The sequence below is a fragment of the Amphiprion ocellaris genome, chromosome 23 (genome assembly GCF_022539595.1).
Source record: "Amphiprion ocellaris isolate individual 3 ecotype Okinawa chromosome 23, ASM2253959v1, whole genome shotgun sequence".
In the NCBI taxonomy this organism is placed as follows: Eukaryota; Metazoa; Chordata; class Actinopteri; family Pomacentridae; genus Amphiprion; species Amphiprion ocellaris.
Window position 1 is genome coordinate 5,168,338 of NC_072788.1, and position 24,114 is coordinate 5,192,451.

At 42.0% G+C, this 24,114-nt stretch overlaps 2 protein-coding genes across 5 annotated transcripts; one reads left to right on the forward strand and one right to left on the reverse strand.

Annotated features, from left to right (window-relative positions):
- Nucleotides 1-57: 57 nt before the first annotated feature.
- On the reverse strand, nucleotides 58-11,109 carry haus4 (HAUS augmin-like complex, subunit 4). Of its 2 annotated transcripts, none has more exons than XM_055007843.1 (9): nucleotides 10,732-11,109; nucleotides 4,640-4,779; nucleotides 2,816-2,947; nucleotides 2,435-2,575; nucleotides 2,150-2,246; nucleotides 1,878-2,023; nucleotides 1,035-1,165; nucleotides 767-835; nucleotides 58-680 (listed from the first exon to the last, which is right to left on the reverse strand). In XM_055007843.1, the coding sequence occupies exons 1-9, from the start codon at nucleotides 10,934-10,936 to the stop codon at nucleotides 494-496; spliced, it is 1,248 nt and encodes a 415-aa protein (XP_054863818.1). In that variant the 5' UTR covers nucleotides 10,937-11,109; the 3' UTR covers nucleotides 58-493. The 2 variants fall into 2 exon arrangements, with proteins under 2 accessions (XP_054863818.1, XP_023116914.1); XM_023261146.3 differs by lacking the exon at nucleotides 10,732-11,109 and adding an exon at nucleotides 5,021-6,304.
- Nucleotides 8,339-23,357, forward strand: fxr2 (FMR1 autosomal homolog 2). 3 transcript variants are annotated; one of them, XM_023261107.3, is made up of 17 exons: nucleotides 8,339-9,045; nucleotides 11,903-11,955; nucleotides 12,917-13,010; nucleotides 13,661-13,732; nucleotides 15,024-15,172; nucleotides 15,383-15,476; nucleotides 15,845-15,961; nucleotides 16,074-16,244; nucleotides 16,345-16,423; nucleotides 16,578-16,735; nucleotides 17,204-17,290; nucleotides 19,219-19,438; nucleotides 19,535-19,714; nucleotides 20,838-21,029; nucleotides 21,155-21,262; nucleotides 21,377-21,465; nucleotides 21,561-23,357. In XM_023261107.3, exons 1-17 carry the CDS (start codon nucleotides 8,995-8,997, stop codon nucleotides 21,669-21,671), a joined length of 2,025 nt encoding a protein of 674 aa, XP_023116875.1. In that variant the 5' UTR covers nucleotides 8,339-8,994; the 3' UTR covers nucleotides 21,672-23,357. The 3 variants fall into 3 exon arrangements, with proteins under 3 accessions (XP_023116875.1, XP_023116876.1, XP_023116877.1); XM_023261108.3 differs by having other exon boundaries at nucleotides 21,155-21,253; XM_023261109.3 differs by having other exon boundaries at nucleotides 16,578-16,687.
- The last annotated feature ends 757 nt before the right edge of the window (nucleotides 23,358-24,114 follow it).

Consider the following 24,114-nt stretch of genomic DNA (forward strand, 5'->3'; position numbering starts at 1 on the left):
GATATTTTCTCCTGAACAACACATGGCAATACATAAAATGAACTTGTTGAATGAGAATTGCTGAAAATACACCTTTTATTTTAAGAAAAGTTGCTTAAAGTCACTGAAAAGGATTAAATAGGAAGAACATTTTAAGACAGAAGCATTTTGCAGTGTTAGTATAAATATAGTAATTCTCACTTCCTTATGGGAATAGAAGATGAATGTAAAAATGCATCTTGTTAAAGACAAATACTAAACAAGCTTTGAACTCAGAGTAGACACAAAGACAACAGAAATACTCATTAAAATGGACTTAGGAGGTTCAACTATTTTAGGGAAAAATGAATTAAACGTCTTAAGTCAGGATCTCTAATGGGAGCCTTCAGTTCTTCTACTCACCAGTTACTGTAGTTTATTGTGTCCAACATTCAAATGCCAGCATGCCATTTTGACAAATTACACACTGAAAAGGAAAAAATGCCGGCTGTGGCCTCAGTCTCAGATAGAATCTTTACTTCTCATTGTACTTGGTGAATTCCTTCAGAGCCCAGTTTTTCATTTCTATCTCCTGCCGTAATCTGCAGTACTCCTCAGCCAGAGACTCAAACTCTTTGCCCAAGATCTCAAAGGAGGACAGTTTTAACTCAACAGACTGCTTCTCTGCTTTACAGGCCTTCAGCTCCCACTCCAGCTTCTCCCTGCAATCGAGAAAAAGCCTGTTAGTTTATGCAAAATGTGCATTCTCTCGAAATTAATCAAAAAGATGAGAAAAATATTCTCTTGCCTTATTTTTCTATGAGCAGATATTGAGTCGACAGTGTACGTGTCCAGCTGAATTTCCACCATCTCAGTCCTTTAATGAAGAAGAACAAAACATGACGGTTTAGACATCTCGTGGTCGACCTTGAGTCACCGTGGGAAGGAAAATGCTGATTAACAGCCCTGGCTTAATGCACCCTTAATGTCAAATTTCCTGTCAAGGGCACCCGTAAATTTCAAAAGAATCACTTAACATATGTATTTAGGCAGGTAAAACACAGAAAACTGCTTACTTTATCTTCTGTAAGACTAATTCACATTTGCCTTCAAAGTAATCTAATTTCTTCCCGTCCAAATCTGTCTGGATCTTTAGCCTGTGGTCCAAGATGAGAGACTGGAGAAGCTGAATGCATTTTGTCAGCTCCTGGATGGGAAAAGAGAGGAGGGAAGACAGTAAAATATTGCAGTGACAAATTAGACGGAACACATTTACACCTTTTAGGCACCAAAACATTGAAGTACTGGAGTTTGAAAGCAAGTCCAAGCAAGTATATGTCTTCAAAAGATTCAAAATTACAAGATATGTGGCAGAAAAAAATGAGAAATGAGTTTTCCTTAGTTAATTAAACACTAGAGATGAATAATTGTTCAGTTTCAAATCAAACAATTTGAAACAATGCACGCAGCAAATCAAAAAAAGCTGAAATTTAGCATATATGAGGCGTGGCTATTAAATAATCACACTTATACAGCAATTCAGCTTTATTGAATTCGAGCAGGGGTTGTTCATGCTTGTCTACTGATTAATGTTTACTGTGTGGTTCAAGCATGCACACTGTGGTTTCATGATTTAATAGTCATACCTTGTACATTTTGCAGCACATATTCTTCAGACTTCTGGTTTAAGTTTTCATGTCAATGGTTTCACTCATTTATGTTGCCCAATCACAGCTTTAATGGTCTCTTATGCATTAATGCTCTATTAGATTATTTAAAATCCTTTACACAGTAAATATTGAACAGAAGGTTGACTTTTTAAAAATTAAATCACTAATCAAATCGCACTGACTGTCAGACAAATTGCAAGTTCCTTCAAATCATTCAGCCCCACTAAACACATTCATAGGAGTACTTACAGAGAGGTAGAGCTGGGTCTGTCTTTGCAAAAGAACTGTGTTTTCCCGACAAGTCTCCTTCAGACTTTCTGCTCTTTTCTTCTCTTTGTCCAGCAGGGCAGACAGATGAGACAACTTGATGGTCTTCAGACCCTCACTCTCATTCTCTAGAGAAGATGACAAAACAACACACTGGTCATTGTGTGTCAATGCAGAACATCAAAGTGATGTGAATCTTCTGAAAGAGAACAAGATGTAAACACATAAGTCCCATCAGCTTTCAGCAACTATACCCCATTCAGGCTGATAGTACGAGAGGAGGCTCAGACACTTTTCCTTGAGATGTTTCTCCAGTTGCTGGGGTAGACTCCTTCTCATTCTCTGCACATTCTGGTAAAGACAAATATATCATAAGTATTGGGAAAATTGATGTGGTTTGCAGTGATAATCAAATTTGGTTTCTTGAAAACATATTTTCCATACATGTTTTACTGATTTAGACTATAAAAACAGAGAAAAAGCACATCCACAAATAGGTTTAACTATGTATTTGGATGGACTGTATTCTTATCGCTCACCTTCTCTGATGGAATGAGCTCCGTCAAGTGTTGGGGAGTCAAACCCAGTACAGACGGCTGGTCCTGGTTTGTGGTGTCACTGGGATCCAGCTGTCTGACACACTGAGCCACCAGCAGACACTTCTGCATCGTCTCATAGAACTACAGCCAAAGAAAGCACATTTTACATCACTTATTATCATCAAATGGCATTCCAATAAATTCAAACACTACAATTAACCAATATATGGTAAATGTAGTGAGGAACTGTGGCCTTTAGCTGCAATTTAGACCAAGAAATGTGCTAAAAAAAAAAGTAGGCTATTGCACTTTTAAAGACCAGATTATAACATGTGTTGTTTGTGCTTTTGTGTGCTATACAAATAAGTTTGTGAAATGTACCATGCTCTGGTCAGGGGGTACAATAGCGTGACGCTTCTTGACACAGTGGTCCTGGATCATCTCCTGCAGCCCTCTGTGGAGAATCTCAGAGCGCAGCCAGTGACTCCTCTGGCTCTGCAGCTTCTGTTCAGCCTGAAGAAAAGCAGCCAGATGTGTTAGCTTCCTTAAATACACAAAACCTTACAAAGTCTGACCTCTTCAAGCGGTACTGTCATGCTGTTGCAGTTCTCACCAGTCACCAGCAGAGGTCAGTAAGTCATACGTGATTTACTCAGTAGTTAAAAATCAATGACCAAGCTGTAAAATCAACAAAATTATGCAGCATACAGCAATATGTGCAATATCACTTAAATGTCAAATAGCTCAATCACATTACAGCAATCATATTACTAATTAGTTGAGCAGTAAGGTATTGTTTAGGTTTGCTATGCTAATAATTCAGGTTCCAGTTAGAATACAATGCAAATAAATAAATGAACAGATAATTAAATCAGTACACATTTCATTTCTGAAATTCAAATCTTTTACCTTTTCAATATTGGTATGTCTACTTCTATTTTTGAGGCTAGCTTTAGACCTGTTCACCATGACAGCAAAGCCATAAATGTCTAGAGAAATGTTCTGTAATTCTTGAAAAAACTTTTTTTTCCAATACCATCCTGCTGGAAGATTTGTGTTGCTCTACCTTTCACTTCAAAATATAGCCAGTTTGTTGTATTGAATTCAAGTCAGACAACACACTTGTCCAGGTCACAGTTTTTACTGTTTTCATATTTAGAAACTCTGGTGTGATTTTGGCAGCATGCTTTGCATCATTATAATACTGAAATATTCCACTTCTGCCAAGCTTCTGCAGACTGACAGTCATCTTGTCAGACAGTATTTTGGTATATCCACAGGCATTCATGTTACAATTATATAAATGTTATCTCTCTAACAACTTTTGCACTTATGCAGCCCCATAATATAACACTACTACCTCCATGCTTCACTGTCAGGACTATGCATTCACTGTGATAGTCCTGGCCAGATTAATGCCAACCATGCTGGAGTCTATTCCAATCGAAAACATTTATCTTGGTCTCATTTGGCCAGAGAACGTGCTCCCAACATTCACTTACTTCTTTTCCTGTAATCTGACACAGCTTAAAGAAGCAGTTTTGTTCCAAAGAGCAATCAACAGTGTTTTTCTTAGACACCATTCATAAAGACTGATGTTATGCATGCCTCTTATAAGGTATGAGCTGTCATAGAAACTCTAGTTTCCAATGATACCCCCTGTGCCAAGACTAAAGCACCTGCCCATCTGTTTTTGAGAACTAGATTGTGTAAGCAGCACATTGTTTGCAGCATTTTAGGAGGACTGCAACTCCGATTATTGATACTATGCTTCATTCTGGACCTCCTGATTACTGCTGCCACTGTTTCCATTGATTTCAGTTGGTCATAGATCTCCCTTTATTCCTTTTCCATCATTGTCGGGTCACATAACGAGATTTTTGCGCTGGCAATTACATTCTTTGCAATGTGGAGCCATGATGCAGACACACAGATAGACACAGCTTCAGGACCTGTACTTTCAATATGCTCTGTCTTAAGTATTTCTTTTTGTCTATTTTTAAGAGAAAATTCTCCTCTTGTTGACTTAGAAATATTGCAATTACTGTAAAGTCATCCAATTTTGAATTTGGTATATAACTGATATTGCACAAGGGTGTACTCATTTCATACTGTAGCTCTTCGGTCCAACTTTTATTTTATTTCTTTTTAGCTGCAAAGTGAAAAGCTTCACTGCTCGAAAATGCAGAAGGAAACCACTCATACCTTGTCCAGCTCAGTTTTCAGTTGGACAGTGAGTCCGGTTTTGTCCACATGTTGTGCCAGGGTGGCCAGGAGTTTACAGAACTGAGGGTTCTGGGTCAGATCTTCTTCTGTCATGTCACACAGCGGGAAGGAGGCGAGAACTAAGCGGAAGGACAGTAAATACGGTACATTTATAACTACATCATTGTAAAGATATTTAGGAATAAAAGCACAACTTAAATTAAATGCTACTAACTGTATAGCTTCTTTCACATTCACCCTTGTGTCATATTTAACTACAAAACATTGTATTACTTACGTTAAAGGATAGTACAATGTAATATTTACGCACTATGTCAATTTTCTATACAGCAACGGCGTAAATGTGCATTTTTTTCTTACCCTGTTGATGCAAACCGTCTCCCTTCCCAAGCGACGATACATTTGTTGTTTCGGGGCCAGCGGACATTTTCCACTGAGTTGTGCTCCTTAGTAACCAAACAACTAACAAGTTTTGGGATTTTTGAAGCTTTTCTAACACGACGACGTGAAAACGAAATGTGTACTTCCTGTTTCAAGTTGCGCGCTTCTGCTGCAAGACTTCCTATTGGTCGACTCGACCACGTGGACGAAACAGCCACATGAGCTACCGCCTCCTGTCAAACCACGTGACGTTCGCGGGAGCGCGCAAAGGGAAAATTCTTAAAGATTATATAGATTTTGATGATGAGGAAAATTACTCTTTAACAACAGCAGAATCGGAATTGAAATTAATTATAAAAATATGTGATGTATATTTTATTTTATTTACACTTTTACATTTACAATGGCATGCTATATGAAAAATATATAGACTAAAACTGAAGACCCAAACCTAGAGACAAAATAAAGGAGGACTGCAGGTAAAACTTACATTTACATTACTATTGTGTTACAAATCTTGTTTTTTGGGGGTTGATGCTACGGTGTCTCAGGAAAAGCACCACTATTCTCTCAAATTTACTTTGTGTGTGTCTCTCTGTTTAGTGTTTGTTCTGATGCAGTCCTTCCATTTGTATAACAGATAACATCTTGAATCAGCGTGCAAAACTGGGAGTAGAGGTGCATTTCCAGGTCAGAAGAAGAATTTTTTAGCAGCCACTATTCCTCGGTGCAGAGCAATCTTCACAATGGATGAAAGTTTAAAAGTCCCTGCAGAGCGTTTTCAGATTGCCAGGTTGTGATTGGGCTCAGTGTCTGGAGAGATGTTTTTTTGAGAGCCATTCCAAAATTGCAGTCTAAAACTGCACAAAACCAAAAAGATAGGTTAGCAACCTTTCAGCAGAGGAACATTTGTCACACTAAGAGGACACTGATGGGAAGATGTGATTCAGTTTAGTTTTCGTGGCCAATGCATCACCTTGCACTGAATCAGTGTGTAACGCTTATTCTCTGCATGATGAGTTAACATTTCCTCCATAATTCAAGATTGTAGTCATTTTTGCTGTGTTTGTTTAAATTGTAAATGAAATTCTGCAAAATCTTATTTAAGATTTTTTAAATTCGGCACACTTCAACTCATCACACTTTATAAAACAAGTACAAAACAATAGAACTGAAAAAAACAACATCAAAACACATTTTACATTGAATTGAATGAAAGAGAATACTAGTTTAATCTATGGTAACTACATAAATAAACTACAGAAATCAAATCGTATAATAAGAACTGTTGATTTAAAACAGTCTTCGCAAATCAGCCGCTTCTCCTTTTAGTTCCACACGTATAACAATGCTAGTACCTTATTCATCCACCAGAGCTTCAGACATTCTGTCTCAACACTCAAAACAAGGGTCTCGTGTTATTATCAAGGGGTTGGAAATATGTCATAAGTAACTGAGAGGGGGTCAGACATGTAGCAGCCATGCTTCAAACATTCTCTGAAGTGTGAATGAAATTCATGACTAACTGAAACTCCATTTCCCGAGTTGTGCCAGTTCTGAGGTTGGGTGATCTAATGCAAATCTCTATAAGAACATGAACTGTAAATGTTAAAAATGTCACAAAAAGCCCAACATGTGCTGTCATGGCCTGCAGATGAGACTGATTTCTGACAATTAGAACTCACCCAGAACTGTTAAAAGTTATTGTATTCTGAACTTTCTGCATTTTCTTAATCCAAATCATCTGGGTCCTGATATGTAAGTTATTACTGTCCCATAGGAAAATTAAAAAGTAGAACCAAAAGAGTGTTCTTTAATCAACTAAGTGGATGAAAGAGCTCTTTAAGAACACCATAAACGTGAGGTGATATTAATCCCTATTGGAAACAAAACTCTGAGTCTCTTTCTTCTATGTTTATCCCTCAGTTTTCTTCAACAGACATTAAGCTGTTTATCAGCAGTGATGTTTCATTACAAGAGTCATTTTTAGAATAGAGGAAGTGTCTGTTTTGATGCCAGTCCTCAACATCATTTTAAATCTGATATTTTCTTACCCTTGGCTCAGACAGTCGCTTGGCTGGTGCTTGCAGGAGAAGTAACAAGCTGTACTAGAGCCTGTTGGACTCGCAGGCAGAGGTGATATTGCATGCAGATGTCTTGTTTTGCTTTATTAAATGTTAATACAGTTTTTACATTCCTCTCTCCCTTTTTTGGTCCTGCTGTGCCAGATTTGTTTTGCTGTTTTGCTGCCGAGTGGAGATATCACTCTGCATGATGACCGTAGCTCGTGAGTGAAAAAATGATCGCAATGATTTCTTATTATATGCTCTTGAGAGTTGATTTGAGGAGATTACTTGATGTGCCTTGCTATTTTGCTGGGCTCTCAAATCGAGTGAATTTTATTTGCATAATCTAATATCACAAATTACAAATATGCCACATGAATTTATGTGAACATGAGAAAAACAAAATTCTATGCCTGGTTTATTCAGAAGCACTCACCTATATTTGCCTTGCTCTATTGTCTGTATTATAAATTGTGTTATTTGTCTTACATGTGCATAGTTTTAACAGCTGTGCCTGGATACTTACAAAGCAATGAACGGCCACCCCTTTCTCCCTGTATTCATACGGAATCCGGGGTTCCACAGTGCTCTTGTAAGGCATGGCTTCCCCCCATGACCTCTGACCCCTCATGTGTGCTTCTCACAGCTGTTTCCTCCCAGCAGCCCTTCTCCCTATCTGGTCTTCTTGGTGTAGCATTTGTGCTGTTTTGTAACCATACCCTTACTTAAGTGTGCTCTTACTGTTTTACACTTCTACACTAATTATTCTACTGCACAAATGTTTCTGCAAATGGTGAGAAGATTTATCAAAAAGCAAATAAAGGAACCCCCTAAATCTTTTTGTTTGTTTGTTTTTTAGTGTCTTTCTACCATGTGATGTAACTTCTGCTTGGTACATGATATGTATAGTAACTTCACTGTAGTGCTGTTTACACAATAGCTGGTGGTCCTCACTCATCAATGAGTGGGCAAAATTAGATATGGGAGCCAGTCAATTTGAGTAAAACCGTAATTGACAAGGAATAACACCAATGGATTGTGTTAGGATGCGACTCTGTGGATTTTATTGGTCACACTTTTGGACCAACCCTTATTTGCTAAACCAATTAAAGAGAGGCAAAGTTGATTGCTGACGTCTATGGCCAATTAAAAATGCGGGTTTCCTGGTGGGCGGGTCTTCGTACGGAGGGGTGGGGTGTTCGAGGTCATTCAGTCCCTCTCTGATTCACTCTATCGGCGTGTGTTTGAGGGGACGGGTAGTTGGAGTAAGGAGTCGCCGGGTGGTTGTGCATTACGACCGCTTTTTTTGTGGGGGGAACGAAACGCCGCTGAAAATTGCACCACAGACTGAAGAAACGGCCCCCGGTGACGACTTCTGTGATTTTTGTTCAACGCGGCGACTGCGCCACACACACAACCACCAAAACGTAGCCAGGCTATCAAATGCTAGCCCGCTAGCATCTCTGAAAACTGACGGGATCAAGGTGTTGATAGCTAGCCTCCCAGCTAATTATCCATCAGCTAGCATCCTCCTGCCGTAGCATCATTAGCTCGCTTCTCCTCCTCGCGCACGTCGAGACTCCACCATCGCTCGTGGCGGTGCCTTTCAGGTCGCGAGCACCGAATCCCACATTCAGACAAAAAAACATACGATTCCTGCTGGCTGGCTGCTGGAGACAGCGTCTGCGTTGCATTAGTTGACACCATCACACCCATCTCCCCAACCCCTTCACCTCTGCCCCTCTTCCTCCACCCGAAACACTGGAAATCCACAAGCGGCCGGAGAGCGGCGACGGGCCGGCGAAGCTGGGGGTGGTAACGCTACCGGACTCGCAGGGAGTCATAACCGCCACAGACAAGCACAGCCGTGGGGATCTACCGACAAGTATGGACGGGCTGGCCGTGGAAGTTCGCGGCTCGAATGGGGCCTTCTACAAGGTAACCTGGTTACAGTCGTAGTTTGTAGTTGTCCCAGTTCAAAGTTTTGTTTCTTGAGAAACTGTTGGGGTTTGTTCTTCTTCCGAGCCCAGCCCTAGTCAACCATTACTTGGCTAATGTTAGCTTAGGTCCAGTCCTGACGAACGGGGATGGTTTTCTGTTCCATTAGGGTTGGCCATTGTGGGGTGGGCTGCTAGCTGTAGCTAGCACTCAAGCTAGGTACACTTGTCATCACCAAGTATGGCCTGTATTTGTTCGTTTTCAGCAGATGTGAATACGTTTACAGGCTTTACCACTGGAAACAGATTCCCATAGCGTTGCAATGGCATACAGTGTTTTTCATAACGTATCATTTTGTTATGAAATGTGCCATAAATGCATTTAAAACAGGAGCGAGCTGCTAATCAGACAGCTGTTGTGCACTTACAAGTGCGATGTGATGCTACATCAAAGCTCACATACTTCATAAGTGTTTTGTAGCTCAACCCACGTTTCAGCTTCACCACTGCACCTCAATCTTGTGTTTATTTCCTTGAGAAAGAACTACAGTTGTTTCGGTTTCAATTCTGGCTGATTTTTAAAAGAAATCAGACTTTCATTTCTAGACACATGGCTTGAAGTCATTGTTGCTGCTGTGTCACAGCTTGTTTTAGACAACTCTAAAATGGCAACTGGATGGCTTAACATTGAATTCTACATTCTGATTTTATTACCAAAGAGCTTACATGTCACTGTTCTTAGTCACACAGTCCTGGGTCTTGGTGAATGCTGCAGATTCTGACACTGGGATATCTTAAGATTTAGGCTAAAACTGAGGAGCAGTTTCTATGTGACCTGAAAAGACACCATAAAGATTTGGCAAATAATTCCCTTATCTCCTACCGTCTGGGCATTTCTTATTTTTATTTCTCTCTTGAAATGCGTATATTTCTGCATGTGCTCTGTCTTTTCTGTCTTCAACCTTTCAGCTGGTCAGCCAACCACATGGCGGTTTAGTGATGGCCCTATATTTACTCTCCTCATGCTGCTTCACCTGTTGTTCTGTTTTACAGGGTGACAGTTTGGCTCTGACGTGAATGAACACTTTCCACTAAACTGTTATCTCACAGCTCTTATTTTGTGGATGACATGGACACATAACTGTGTTAGTGGCATCCCAAATGTCACTTTCCAGTTTATATTTTATCCTTGACAGGAGAGAATAGGGCAGAAGCTTGACTGCTTTTTTCCTCCTTTTGTGATTGACACATACTGTAAAATGATTTTACATTTTAAATTTACCTCATTCACCTTGGTGTCACTGTCAGTCGGCCAGTTTTTTCTATTCAACTATGAATCAGGACCATATTTATGAACTTATTAGGGCAATATAGCACCTGTCAGGAAAATGGCACTTTGTCATATTTATAGTCTGTCTTTTTGCAGCAGCAAGCACATACTCAGGAAGCTGACAAAAGTCTAAATAAGGATTCATCTGTTATGTTTTCTGTTAATTCTGACTCTTTTCCACACTAAGTTGCCTTCAGCTGAATGCTCTACATTGATACAACCTCTTTTGCCCATGTTTTTTGTATTTTATTTCAAGTAGGCTCAACAAATACATCTGAACACTTTGAATACTTGTGTAGAAAAGTTGCTTTATCCCTCTTATCTGTTTACAAAAGTGAAGGGTTGCAAAGCTGGTACCTTTAGTCCAAAAGGTCTTGGTCACCACATGGACCTCCATGTGGTTGCTGGCCCAAGGATGAAGTGTCGTCATTGTGAAGATGCCCACGACCCCCTCTTGGTCCCATCTTTCCACCAGTCGTGTCATACTAGAAGAGGGCTCTCCTGCCCTTTGACCTGGTAGTGCCTGGTGGAAGCAATACTTATCCTGACAGGACATGCACATGCAGCTGTCTCCTAATGCGACCTTTGCAAAATGAGGAATGAGCACTTTTTCGACTCAGACCTGTTGTCATTGCTGACTTCTTTTCCAACTTGTGTTCATGTAGATACAGAGGCATGCTTTGACCATTAACTAGAAACTCCTTAGAATAAAAAGCAGGTGGGCAATCATAGTAGTTGTCAGAGAGAACTGCCTACAGGGTGTAGAAAGCTTACTATGTCTACACACACATTGAACCGGATCCTGGCCCAAACTTTAGCCAGCTCTTCCAGTGCAAATGGAGGCAGCACCTTCCCAGCAGGTGAATCCACACCCCAACTTTCAACCCCCAAGCATGCTTGCAACTGAAGATACTGACTGATCCCTCTGTCCCATATACGGTAGTGTCACAGTGAGAGACATGTCACACCCACCACTTTCCTCCTGTCTCATTTTTGCTTAGCACTGGGGGTGTTGGTTAAAGTTTATGGCATGTTCAAGCAATCTTTCTCCTAATAGCCCTCTTTGGGCAATTGCGTAATCTGTCCGTATAGGCTGGAGTGATTGAGCGAGCGCCTGCCCTCTCTGCACATGTGCCCTCCTGAACATTCCTCATGTAAAACTATTGTTTTCCAACATACACACAAAAAGAGGGCTCATGCATTTTAATTCTGTTTGTGTATCTGTATGTGTGTGTGAGAGAGAGAGATTTCCAGGCTGTCTGTGCTGTCAGGAGGAGTCAGTGTTCCTCGTCACTTTATCCGGCACACAATTCACAGCCAGAGAATTGTGTCAGCGATGTGATGTCTTGGCTTCCAAAAAAGCCCTAGATGCTCTTTTTTCAGCAACAGTCACAGTATTGGTCTAGCATGGCTTACAAGCCAGCTGTCTGTGTTGTTTACATGCAAAATCAAACAGTCCCAGCCCCATCCCTGTCTTTCTGTTGTGCATTCATGGAAATAAAATTCCCTCTCTCTGCTTGTCTTTTAGGGTTATATCAAAGATGTCCACGAAGACTCACTCACAATTGTATTTGAAAACAAGTAAGTTGGCTCTTTTTGTTAACCTCTCTTTGTATATGATAAATAGTCCTTATATGGGGAAAATGAAGCTTGAACTGTAGTAATTGAGAATTACGATGACTGACCCAGGATTGTGCTTTACCCAGACATTTAAAATTGTCCTCTTCAGCACCTGTGCTTGGCATGCAGCTGTCCATACATGTCTCTAGCAGTTTTTTTACCTCCTGGTCCTGCCATCCTAGTGGCATGCTTTCCTATACTCCTAGCCCCACCTACTGTCCTTTTCTACTACCCCCCACTCACCCATTCCTCTGGTCCCTCTTTATCTACTTGGCTCCAAGTGTAGATCAGGGTCCTCCTAAAAATAGTAATACAAGGTATGCGAGGTGGGAGGGGTGGCAGCATGATGGCCTGTGTCATTTTTGGGATGGTTCTTTTCCCCCCTTCTTTCTCCTTTTACTTTCCCTGCGCACATGGAGGTTTTGGAGTAGCACGTTGTATAAGGTTGTGAATGAGAGACGCATGTTCTTGGTTTATAATGACAGAAAAAAAGCTCTCAAATCAAAATCCTATGAGATATTAACATTGAATGAACTTAAAGAGCTGTTTTTGTTTTTTTTTTGTTTTATGTGCCCGGTGTGATAGTCTCAAGTTTAACCTTTTGAAAATCATTCAACAGAGTTCTTATTTAATGCTGAAGGACGTCATACAGTTAACGTAGTCATTTACTGTCCAGACAGTTTCTTGAACTTCCTCATCAAACTTAATGAGCCATTTTAATTTTAATATTTATTATGTTTGTTAATGTGGTGCACAGCAGTCAGGGGGTAATATATACATGGCACTACAATCCCAGTGTGACATGAGTGAAAAATACCTCGAGCTACGCTGCTTGAGCTACGCGGCAGTATGTAATTGTGTTTCTTGCAATCGTTGATAATCTGACAAGTGTTTGTGTTTTGTCTCCCTCATCTCGCTGTAGCTGGCAGCCAGAGAGACAGTTGCCCTTCAGCGACGTGCGGTTGCCTCCTCCAGCCGACTACAACAAGGATATTGGTGAAGGAGAGGAGGTGGAGGTGAGGTTTGCCACTTTGGATCTATCCGACTCAGCTCATACACCTGAAATTTCACTAACCTCCACGTCTCAGGGCCTCGGTGTCTTTACACTTCATCAGACAGATTGTTATTGGCTAGTACTGACTTTGAACTGTCATTTCCTGGACGTCCATGCGGCCTTTATGATATGAAAAAAAAAAACCCTAAGCGGAAACTAGAACTATGTTATTGCTTTTTAAGCAACAGCCACAAATCTATATTTCTTTATTCTTGTGCTTTTGGGCCGCAGATAAGAACAGGATATTATTGTAGCCATATTGGCTCTTAAATGTTATTGTTTGTTGAGGAAATTGAATATAGTGCATGCATTTTGTTCAGAGTAAAACTGTATCTACACAAACTGTACACTAGCATCCCATATTGTCATTAGAGTATAAACCCACACACAGTTCCACACTGTGTATCCTGTTCACTTTACTGAATGCTAGACAGTAGATTGGTAGGATTGCATTTATTACAGGGCATAGCCATTTGCTTTCTTAATATGGAGCCAAGAGCATCTTCACCGTTGCTGCATCTTGCTTTCCACTACAGCTGGAAGCACAGTTAATGGGTGTAATAGTTTATTTGTGTCTGATTCAGCTGTTATTCAGGATATGTCTCTATTTAGGTTTACTCCAGGGCCAACGAACAGGAACCATGTGGCTGGTGGCTGGCACGGGTCAGAATGATGAAGGGAGAGGTAAGTTATTGCTAAAAGCCAGTCTTTTGAAAGGTTAAATAAGGAGCTGAGCAAAACACATACTCCAACTTTATTTCCTGTTGATATATAATAAAGCTGAGAAAATATATCTGGGTTTTCAGCTGTGTGTACTCCACATCTGCCTGTCACCGTTAATTCAAACACCACCCCTAAATTACAAAGAACAACATGGTGCCGCTTTGTTGTCTTTTTGTCTGCAAAAACACTTTTTTAACCACGCATTTGTTTTCTTAATCCGGCCTAATTTGCCTAATCTTCACAGTGGCTTGAATATATTGAAAATGCTGTGAGGAAATTTGAATTGCTTGTGTCTGAATCTTAGTGCCTGAGGCCTAAATTTCTTAGTTGAAAAGGGTGGTAATTTTTGTGTCGCTAATAAGATCCAGGGAGGATAGATTCCTTTGAGTATCAGTGTTTAATAATCAGTAATAGAGGCTGAGCAGTCATCTTTGAATTTACCTCAGCGCTCTGTTGTATCGCCAGTTTATTGAGCTTTACTGCAGTATGGTGTGTGTAGAGTGAGTACAGGCTTGTAGTAAGGTAAGTCTTGCTGGGTAATGAGCGCAAAGAGTCGGTGTGTCCTGATTGGGTCTGACATTGTACCTTCAAATTACCTTTCCCCTACACCCTGTGCTTTTCCTTTACACTGACTCGCGGTGTCAAAGTGGATCTGCGCCTGAATCCGTCTAACAGGCACGCTTGGCTTCATTTAAATTTTCAGATATTTTCAACCAGCAACTGACTCTAAATCGTCAGCGCGAGCCGCAGGTTGAATAGTGGGTCAGTGGGATATGGAAAGGACAGCTTTGCAGTGCTACTGTGCCAAGGGAGTCACTGCTGGTGTGGTGTTGTTATTTGGGGCAGACTGATAAGAGCCTGCAGGAATGTCTAGCAATGACGGATGGCTTTAACTCTGTCCTTTGAGCATGGAGTGTGCAGCGTTCATCTCACTGGTGCACTCTCTCACGGTTCTCCTCCTCCTTGGTCTGCATTTTTTATCTTTCTCCACATCTTAGTCTGGCACACCCTCTTGATTTCCTCTCATGCTTTCTGTGAAATTGAGTGAAAAGAGGGTAGTTTTATTGATTAGATAAAATAAACTATAGAATGTTTTTCTTTCAACCTGAGAGGTGCCAATGCATTTTTACCGTCACGGCAGATTTCGAATTTCTATACAGGTTAAATACAGCAGTTCAGCCCTGTTTATATCTTTGCCTCACATTTTCCTAGCTACATTATTAAAAACCTGTGTCTTTTCTGCCGTTTTCAGTTTTATGTGATTGAATATGCGGCATGCGATGCCACATACAACGAGATTGTCACATCAGAGCGCATCAGGCCTCTCAACCCCAACAGCCCTTCCTCTAGAAATTCCTTCCACAAGGTCCCCATCCCCATCCCAGAAGACCTGAGGGACATGTGAGTCTTGCATTGTTAAGCTCCACATGATATCATTTATTTATTTTTTTTTTGCTTTAATATAAATTATAATTGCCATGCGACACCTTTCTTTTCATGTCAAGTTCTCACATCACAAGTTGTCTCAGCAAGCAGGATTGTTAGAACATTCCAGTGCTGCCAGATGAATAACGAAGTTGACTCTCCTGTGAATTGTTTTCTTATCGACAGCTGTGCAAATGACAACATTCACAAAGACTTCAGGAAAGCTATCGGAGCCAACTGCATCTTCTACAGTGCCCAAACACACGAACTCATTGTTCTGGTTAGTACTCTGAATGCACTCCTCAGCCTGGTGGCTCTTGATGAACAAGTTAATGGCCCTATATAGAGGAAATGATATAAAGAAGCACTTTTAGCTCTCATACAAAAATGTAAAACCGCATGTCTGGGATTTCTGCACAGATGTAAATCGAAATCTTGCTACATATTTGGTGTCCTCTACCAGTGTTTTTTTAGATGTTATTTTTAAGACAAAACAAATACAGTGACAAATCTCTGCACTGAAGACTCCAAAGACTTGCTCATTATTCACGAACACGGACTAACCCACTGATGATAATCTAAGTCTAATCATTGTGTTTTGAAGTGATTCTGAAATCTTTTCCTAATCCCTTTTTGTTATCTTCACAGTCTACAAATGAAACCACAGTAAAGCGTGCGACTCTTCTGAGTGACATGCATTTCCGCAGCATCCGTACCAAGCTAATGCTTATGTCCCGTAACGAAGAGGCTACCAAACATCTGGAGGTACACCGGCTCTTCTGATATACACGTATACACACCCTGTCAAACCCAGCTATCAATTTGGGCTTCGCTTACGTATTTTCACACTAAACATCTATGTGTTTTACCCTCCCAGACAAGTAAGCAGTTAGCATCAGCATATCAAGAAGAGGTGAGAGTCAGGGAGGACTTGATGGGCCTCGCCATCGGCTCCCATGGTGCCAACATTCAGCAAGCAAGGAAGGTGCCTGGTGTCACAGCTATCGAGTTGGAGGAGGAAAGCTGCACATTCAGGATCTATGGAGAGGTACGCCACTAAATGAGCCTGTTGTGTTTAATGGGTGTGTTCTTGTTTCAATATGTGGTTAGATACTGTAATGTAATTCATTCTAATGTTTGTGTTACAGACGCCAGAGGCAGTGAAGCAGGCTAGAGAGTATCTTGAATTTAAAGAAGACTACTTTCAGGTACCCAGGAACCTTGTAGGTGAGTGAGCAGCATCACATTCCAAAGCCGGCTCATTTTGCCGGTGACAACATGTTACTTCATCACCGTAGCTTATACCTCATAACTACGCACACGCTCCCTCATTATGACATTCTTTCTCCCTTGATTTCCCCCGTCTTTCAATCTCGTGCAGGCAAAGTCATCGGCAAGAACGGCAAAGTCATCCAGGAGATCGTGGACAAGTCGGGCGTGGTCCGTGTCAGGATTGAGGGAGACAACGACAAAAAACTTCCCCGGGAGGAGGTAGGCAGGCAGGGGGCTGGCAGGGACGACACTGCCAGCAGCAAAGAGGTGAATGGACCGTTCGACCGGGCTCCCAGTCCCCCTCCCGATATAACCCGTCCCCTCCGCTTTCCAAAAAGCAAAGCTACTTAACTGCAGCAGAGTGTAAACGTCCCATGTGCTGTCTGTTTTGACTCTGTTCCATTCTGCCGCTTTGTCTTGTTTTGTCACTAGCAGTTTTTCATTGCTTCCAACACATACACAACCCACTGCTCAGCATATGCCAGTTGTAGTGGGTGTGTGGGCACTTAGCTGTCTGTTTTCTCTGATGGGGTGGTGTGTTTCTGTTGAGTGTGCTTCATGTAATTTTTATGCTTACAATTATTCCAAAAGTGGTATTTAAATCACCGCTGAATTTTCTTCAAGGTCTGAACTGTTGCTTAGTGGAAAATATTGCCCTAACAGTGATTGAATATCTACTTCACCCCCAAAAAAGGACACTCAACTCTTATTTTCCTTTTCTTTGTGCTTTATCAGGGCATGGTTCCTTTCGTGTTTGTAGGAACCAAGGAGAACATCAGCAACGCTCAGGCTCTGCTGGAGTACCACGTGTCCTATCTCCAGGTCAGTCGATCTTTTATTTCCACCAATAGATGGCAGCACTGACCTTTCCTGTCTATTTCTGTCGCTCAAGAAGCTCCTCAAAAGAAACCTGTACACTCGTAACATGACTTCTGTGAAGCCGTACATGTGTGCACTCAGTCGGAGAAGAAATATGTTTCTTAGAAGCACCGTTCCTTTATGTAATTAGCAGAACAGAGGCGGGATGCTTTTGGATGATGGAGTGGGCGTATGCGCAGGGTCGTTTCATATTGGTCACCTGCCTCCCGCCCGCTCAACACCACATGAGGAAAGCTGCTGAGAGCACCTCATTTTGTCCTTACCTCATGTGCTTTTATAAATAGCCCCCTCTCTCTGGGATGGGGTGAAGGGTATGCTGGAGTATAGATTACCGGCTATCTGGACCCTCAGCTTTCAAAAATAACATCTGACCCCCCTCACCACCACCCCCCACCCCGCCTTACTTCCTTCACACATCTCTTGAGGTTCAGCTGTCATTGGTGGAGACAGCTGTCACGTTGCGAAGTGAGACCCCCCTCTTCCAAATCACCCACCATTAAACCGCCATGGAAACTGCTGTCAGTGCACTGCTGTCACTAGACACCATTGCCCACTCCCCTCGTCTATAAGGATGGCTCTGGACAAAATGTGGAATTGGGATACTCTCAATTAAGGGGTCTTTTTTAAAAAAAATCATTCTTGCATTTGAGACTGAACAGACTTTGAAGCTCTTTCAGCTACCCTTATGCTACACAATGCATTATTAATTTTGCCTTTGTCCAAGGAGATTAAAAAGTGACAGACAGTTTCCATTTAAACAGTGTGGTACCACATCTACTCACCTGTGCCTGCTGTTTTCTAACTGTAAAACTACTCTGGCTGTTCTTCATCTTAAATTCAGCAGGGGTTTGGTCCAAAAGATAGCAGCAGAGTAATAAGTCTTGTCACAGATGCAGCTGCTTATCCTAACCTTGACCACTACAAATAATGCTTAACCCAGGTAGCCAATCACAGTCGATGTGTTAAAAACTGGTAGGTGTTCCAGGAGACATGAAGTGGGCGCTGATTCACAATGCTCCCAGTCTTTGGAGCACTGAACTTTACACATTACTGCCACTTAGTGGTAGAGTGATAGGCTCTCTAATAAGAACAGGAGCAGACCAGAACCACAGGAGTTTTAGGACTAGAGCTTGATCCCACGAAAAATGCCTGTTGTGAAACCACTGGAGTTGATCAGTCAGCCAAATTGAAATTGAGAAAAAAAAAAGTCTGATTTAGTAAAAGTTATTGTAGTACTGCTTTTAAGCTCAGTTATTTATGTATATCTCGTACACAAGAGTTTTCACACAATGCATTATTTTGTCAGGGTAAAAAAAAAAGCCAGATCGCTGTGTCATTCTAGATGGCATGATCTAGTTTCTCTCACTACTGGAGAAAAAAAAACCTACACTACATTGTGATAGCCACAGATTTAGCAAGGTACACTACCAGTGAAAAGTTTGGACACACCTTCTCATTGAATGGTTTTTATTTAATGACTTTGTACATTGTAGATTAATACTGAAGACATCAAAACTATAAAAGAATACATATGGAATTATGTTGTAAACAAAAACATGTTAATATTCAGTATTAATCTACAATGTAGAAAATAGTACAAATAAATAAAAACCATTGAATAAGGTGTGTCCAAACTTTTCACTGGTAGTGTATGTGTCCCATTCATGGCTCATTTTGTCATGTTTTAATTTTGTTAACTAGTAGTTTTTGTTTTACCATGCATTCTACTTTAAGATGTGTTCATCTGCCATATTTTCCATTTAATAGCAGGTGGACATCATGGGGAATCATGGTGTAAAGAGGGAACCATTGCTGAAATGTGCTGAAAATTTCAGTGACACACTACCCACAGTTGTTTCTCCGTCCTGTAGGAAGTGGAGCAGCTGCGTCTTGAGCGTCTCCAGATCGATGAGCAGCTCCGTCAGATCGGCGTTGGCTACCGTGCACCCCCGAGCCGAACCGGGGGCCCCGGAGTCGACCGGGAGAAAGGCTACCTGACAGACGAAAGCAGCAACTCACTCCACACTTCTCGTACCTACGGGGGCCGCGGCAGAGGACGCAGGGCCTCCAACAGCCAGTACTCTGGATATGGTGAGAATGAAGGACCTGAAACGTTGCTTTGACGTGATGTGTTTGTAATTCAAAACGTCACATACTTATATAATTATTTGTCTCCGCTTGATGCAGGCACAAACTCTGAACTGTCCAATGCTTCTGAGTCGGAGGATGTTAACGACCGAGACCAGAGGCCCCGCGGCATAGGCAACGACGAGAGGGGCTCCCGACGAGGTGGCAGGGGCCGAGGCTCCAACTCAGGACGAGGCCGTGGAGGGCCAGGATCCAAGCCCTCCAACTCCATCAGCTCGGGTAGCTTTTCTAAGTAGTCATAGGAAAAGTGCTTTTTCCTGCCAGTACAATTGCCTGCATAGAATCATACAAAAGATGCATTGCAGATACAGACATGAATTTTGACTAGTTGTAATTCCACTTTCAGATATCTGCAGTTTATTTCTGACTAGTCATCCTTCTAATTCAAGATATCTCTAATTTCCCTCAATTCAAAGTCTCTACATTGTTCTGATAATTCAGTTTAGTCTGAATGATGATGTAGATATGTCAAAATGTAATAGTTATATACAGTATATGTAATTTCTTGATTTAGATTGTTGATTAGGTGAAATGACAGATACCTGCCAGGGTGTGGATGGCTTGCTTTGAAAACATAATGTAGCACCATAACTGTATCCGCATACGACAAACACTTTTATCATGTCAGACCAGCCTGAGGCCTACGTTTTTGTACATTTCGACCACAAGCCTCTAATGAACGAAGCTCTCATTCTCCACAAACTCCTTTTTGATGGACTTTTCCTGTTTCACTGCATTTTCTAATGATCTTTCCCAGCACAGTAACCACCATGACTTGTGCTAACTCTATTCAAATGCTTTGCTGAGTCAATATCTAATGCTTCACATGTGCAGCGTCGTTCACAACAATTTCAGGCCAGATATTCCTGTATTATTTTGACCAGTCCAAACTGAACTGTAGATATCTTTGTTGTTCTGAGCATTTAGTGACGTTACGGGTTTCTTGTATAATCATTCTGACCAGTCAGAATGTAGTGACAACTCAGTGGCTGTAATATCTGTAATTTTAATTCAATAATTATGAAATAAATTACCTTCATAAATGTTAAAATGCCTGAAAAAGGTGCTGCTAAAGATGTTCTAAGAAGCAGCAGGCCGGTGATTTGGTCCTCTTACATGTAAATTAAGGACGTCTTGTCTGAGTGAGAGAGAGATTAGAGTACTGAAATACCTTTAAGCCACCACCCATTATCTTTATAATTAAAGTAAGCATTAGACAGACATCTGCAGTCTGAATGTTGGAACCAAAGGAAATTAATGGGAGAAAAAATTGGAGCTGCAATATTTATTTATTTATTTATTTATTTATTTATTTATTTAATTTTTTTTGCGACACCTCCAGTGCTGAGGGACCCAGACAGTAACCCATACTCCCTGCTGGAGGGCGAGGGCGAGCTGGCTGACGCAGACATCAGCGAAGGCATGGGAGACCGCCGCAGACGATCCAGACGCCGCCGCAACGACCAGGAGCCGAGCGTGATGGATGCCGCTGGAGAGTCAGACAGCCAGGCGGGCCCCAGCGAGAACGGACTGGGTGAGAGCTTCAGTGTTCCCTTCTTTAGAAATCGTTGTCATTGTTCGCAGCAAATGTTAATCTCCCAAATTAAATTCGAAGAAACTCAGAACACAGTAATCCATATTTTCTAATTCGACTGTCAGATGAAGAAGCCCGACCTCAGCGCCGCAACCGAAGCCGCCGCCGCCGTAACCGTGGCAACCGCCCAGAGGAAGGTTCAGCCAGCCGTGACAGGCAGCCAGGTGAGAGTGGTGAGTGGATGTGTTTTACTAGTTAAATATCCCCCCCCCTTCCCCCCCACCCCCACTTTGGAATCAATATAGCCTCCAGTATGCGTTGTAGCTGAAAGATCTCGATGTTTCCAGTGACGGTTGCTGACTACATATCCCGTGCTGAGTCCCAGAGCAGACAGAACCTGCCCCAGAAGGAAAACCACACTGGCCCTGAACCCCAGGTACAGGCAGAAACACCCGCTCTCATTTAGTTCTGCTGACATCAGATTATTGGATGATGATCTTTTTACTTTTTCCCCACGTTTCGTACCCACAGGAGAACGGCACCAGTGCCAAGAAGGACGAGCGAACGCCCTCCAAGCGTTCCCCAAGCAAGAGCATGACCTCGGCCAGCGAGACCCTGACCCTGGTCAACGGGGTCTCATAAAGAGACGGCCCCGCCCCTCGCGAACCCAAGTCTAGAGCAAGACTTCATGGCAAACTCTGTCCCTGCTTGCATTAACTTAAACCTTAAACAGATGAGTGAAAAGTACCTGACAAAATACCTGAATTCATACTATGAGAGTGAAAAAGTACAAAAAAACGACAAACGCATCTACTTAAAAACACACGTTAACGGTGTATGCTATCCTATCTATCAGTACTTAGTGCTTATTTAAAAAAAACAACTAGCTTGCCAAAAAAGAGCTGGTGGATATGACTTGATTTTTAAAAATACTGAAACACAAGAAACAGGACGAGACTTTTTTTGTTGTTTTTGAAACGGTTGTCTTTATTTGTCTTTTTTGTTTTTTTTGTTAATGTTTATTTTGTTCATTGTTTATCACTGGTTTGGACTTGGCGGTCGCTCTCTCAACCAAAACAGACCCGTCTCTTAACAGTGTTAAAGTACAGAAAGAGAGATGTGAAGCTGTAGGGAGCGACGTATGAGCAGACAGTCCAATAGCTTACATGACGTGACGTTCGCACACTGAACCTGGGAGTGAAGACAGACAGACAGATTGGAATATTGATAGACATTGTGCCTTGAATTTGAAAAAAAAAACAAATAAAAAAAAAACTTGAGTTTTTCCATTAAGTTTGTTTTTGTTTCCTGAGAGGAAGAAAAGCAAGAGAGAGCGAGAGAAGCGTTCTTCCGGGTTGTTTCTGTTGGGGTTTTTTTGGTTCTTGGTTTGAAGGAGAGAACAGACCTGTGAGGGAGTGATGAGTGAAAGGAGGATACAGAAACGGAGGGAGTGGCTGGCCAACGTGAGGAAAAACAAGTCTGGTGCCAAACACGAAATTCAAGGCGCTTGTCCTCATTCCGCGTAGAATTGGACGGCGTTGGGGTCAGTGCGTGCGTGTATGTGCGCGTATGTGTGTGTTTGTGTGAGATATTTGGCAACCACAAAACAAAACTGGGGAGGGGGTGATGTGACAAAATGTAGCCCTGGGCGGGTTCACACAGTGAGGCATCTCTATTTATCAACTGGCCTGAGGGGTGTCACGCGATGTGGTGGTTCCTCCTCTTGCCTGTGCTTGGTCTTTCGAGGGTCCGGGGTGGACGGGCTGAGACCAGACTGACGGACGGCAGACTTGAACTCTAGATTTACACTTAAAGAGAACTAAACCGTGCCTCTTTCTCGGCGTCGGAGGGGGCGGCGGTGCTAGCTTCCAGCCACACTAGTGTCTTGACAAACCACTTGCAGCGTGCAGCTCTGGATGCACACGAGGGCGACCACCTTTTTTTTCTGGGGACGGATGCTGCTAGTGGGGGAGGAGGGGGCCTGGAGACTGCAGAACTGTGGGATTGGGACAGCTTCAAATGACATGAGAGCCACATGACACACAGGTACACACACGAGGCCGTACACACCAGGTGCGTCGAGGCGCGTGGTCGCCCGCGTGGCGCAAAAAAAAACAAAAAAGGTAGAGGACCGAAAAAAGGAAAACAAAGCGAGGTGTCTGTCTCGAAACCTGGCGGTTTAAAGTTGGCATACGGAGTTAAGAGGTGAAAACCTCAGTGGCTCTCTGCTCATGTTGTTACTGTTGTCTTGGTTACCGCTCTCAAGTTTTTTTTGTTGCTATTTCCACATCTTAGAAAACATGAAATAAAAAATTGAAGTGAAATCAACCTCTTCTGTGGAGACGAACTTTGATTTCTCTTGTCTTGTGAGTTTGCAGTCTATTTTTCTAACTTGCATGGCATTTAGTTACTGAGTAGTAGGTGGTGCCTGTCCTGTGCATGAGGAAAGGGTGTTATTAATCTGACTTACAAAGCCATTGTTTCATTCACTGCTGCTAATGTACACGTTGAATGTCCAACTAACGTAGAAACTCTCACCTTGAAGAGAGGAAAACTTTTATTTGTGATTGAAACGGCATTTCCCTCCTCCTTTCTCCACTCATCTGCCCCAGACTCAGTGGATACGAGTCAGGAAGGGACCCCATTCCTTTGCTCACAAGTTTCAAAGTCTCACAAAGTATTCGATTACAACGGGCAACATTGTGCATGACAAGCAAGCGTCCACATGACCAAAGGTTTTGAGAGACAGATGAATGGGAGCGTGGTTGAATCGAGATGACCCAGATGCTGCTGTTATACATTTCTGCTCACCTGTATGTTGTGTTTTTAGAGCGCGAACGAGCACTTGTATGAGTATTTGTACCTCGGTTCAGTTGCATGTGTGTGAGTGGAGGACAAAGCCCTATCTGGTGTGTTTGCGTTTACCTTTATACCTCATTGTGTGAGTACTGTATTCCCCTTATGTATCTGTAGCCCTCACGTCCTGTTGAAAGGCTGCTTTGTATGCGCGAGTGTGTGTTTGTGTGTGTCTGGTTGTACAGTCGACTCCTCACTCTGTCAGATTTTGTCTCTGGTTTTCTCACTC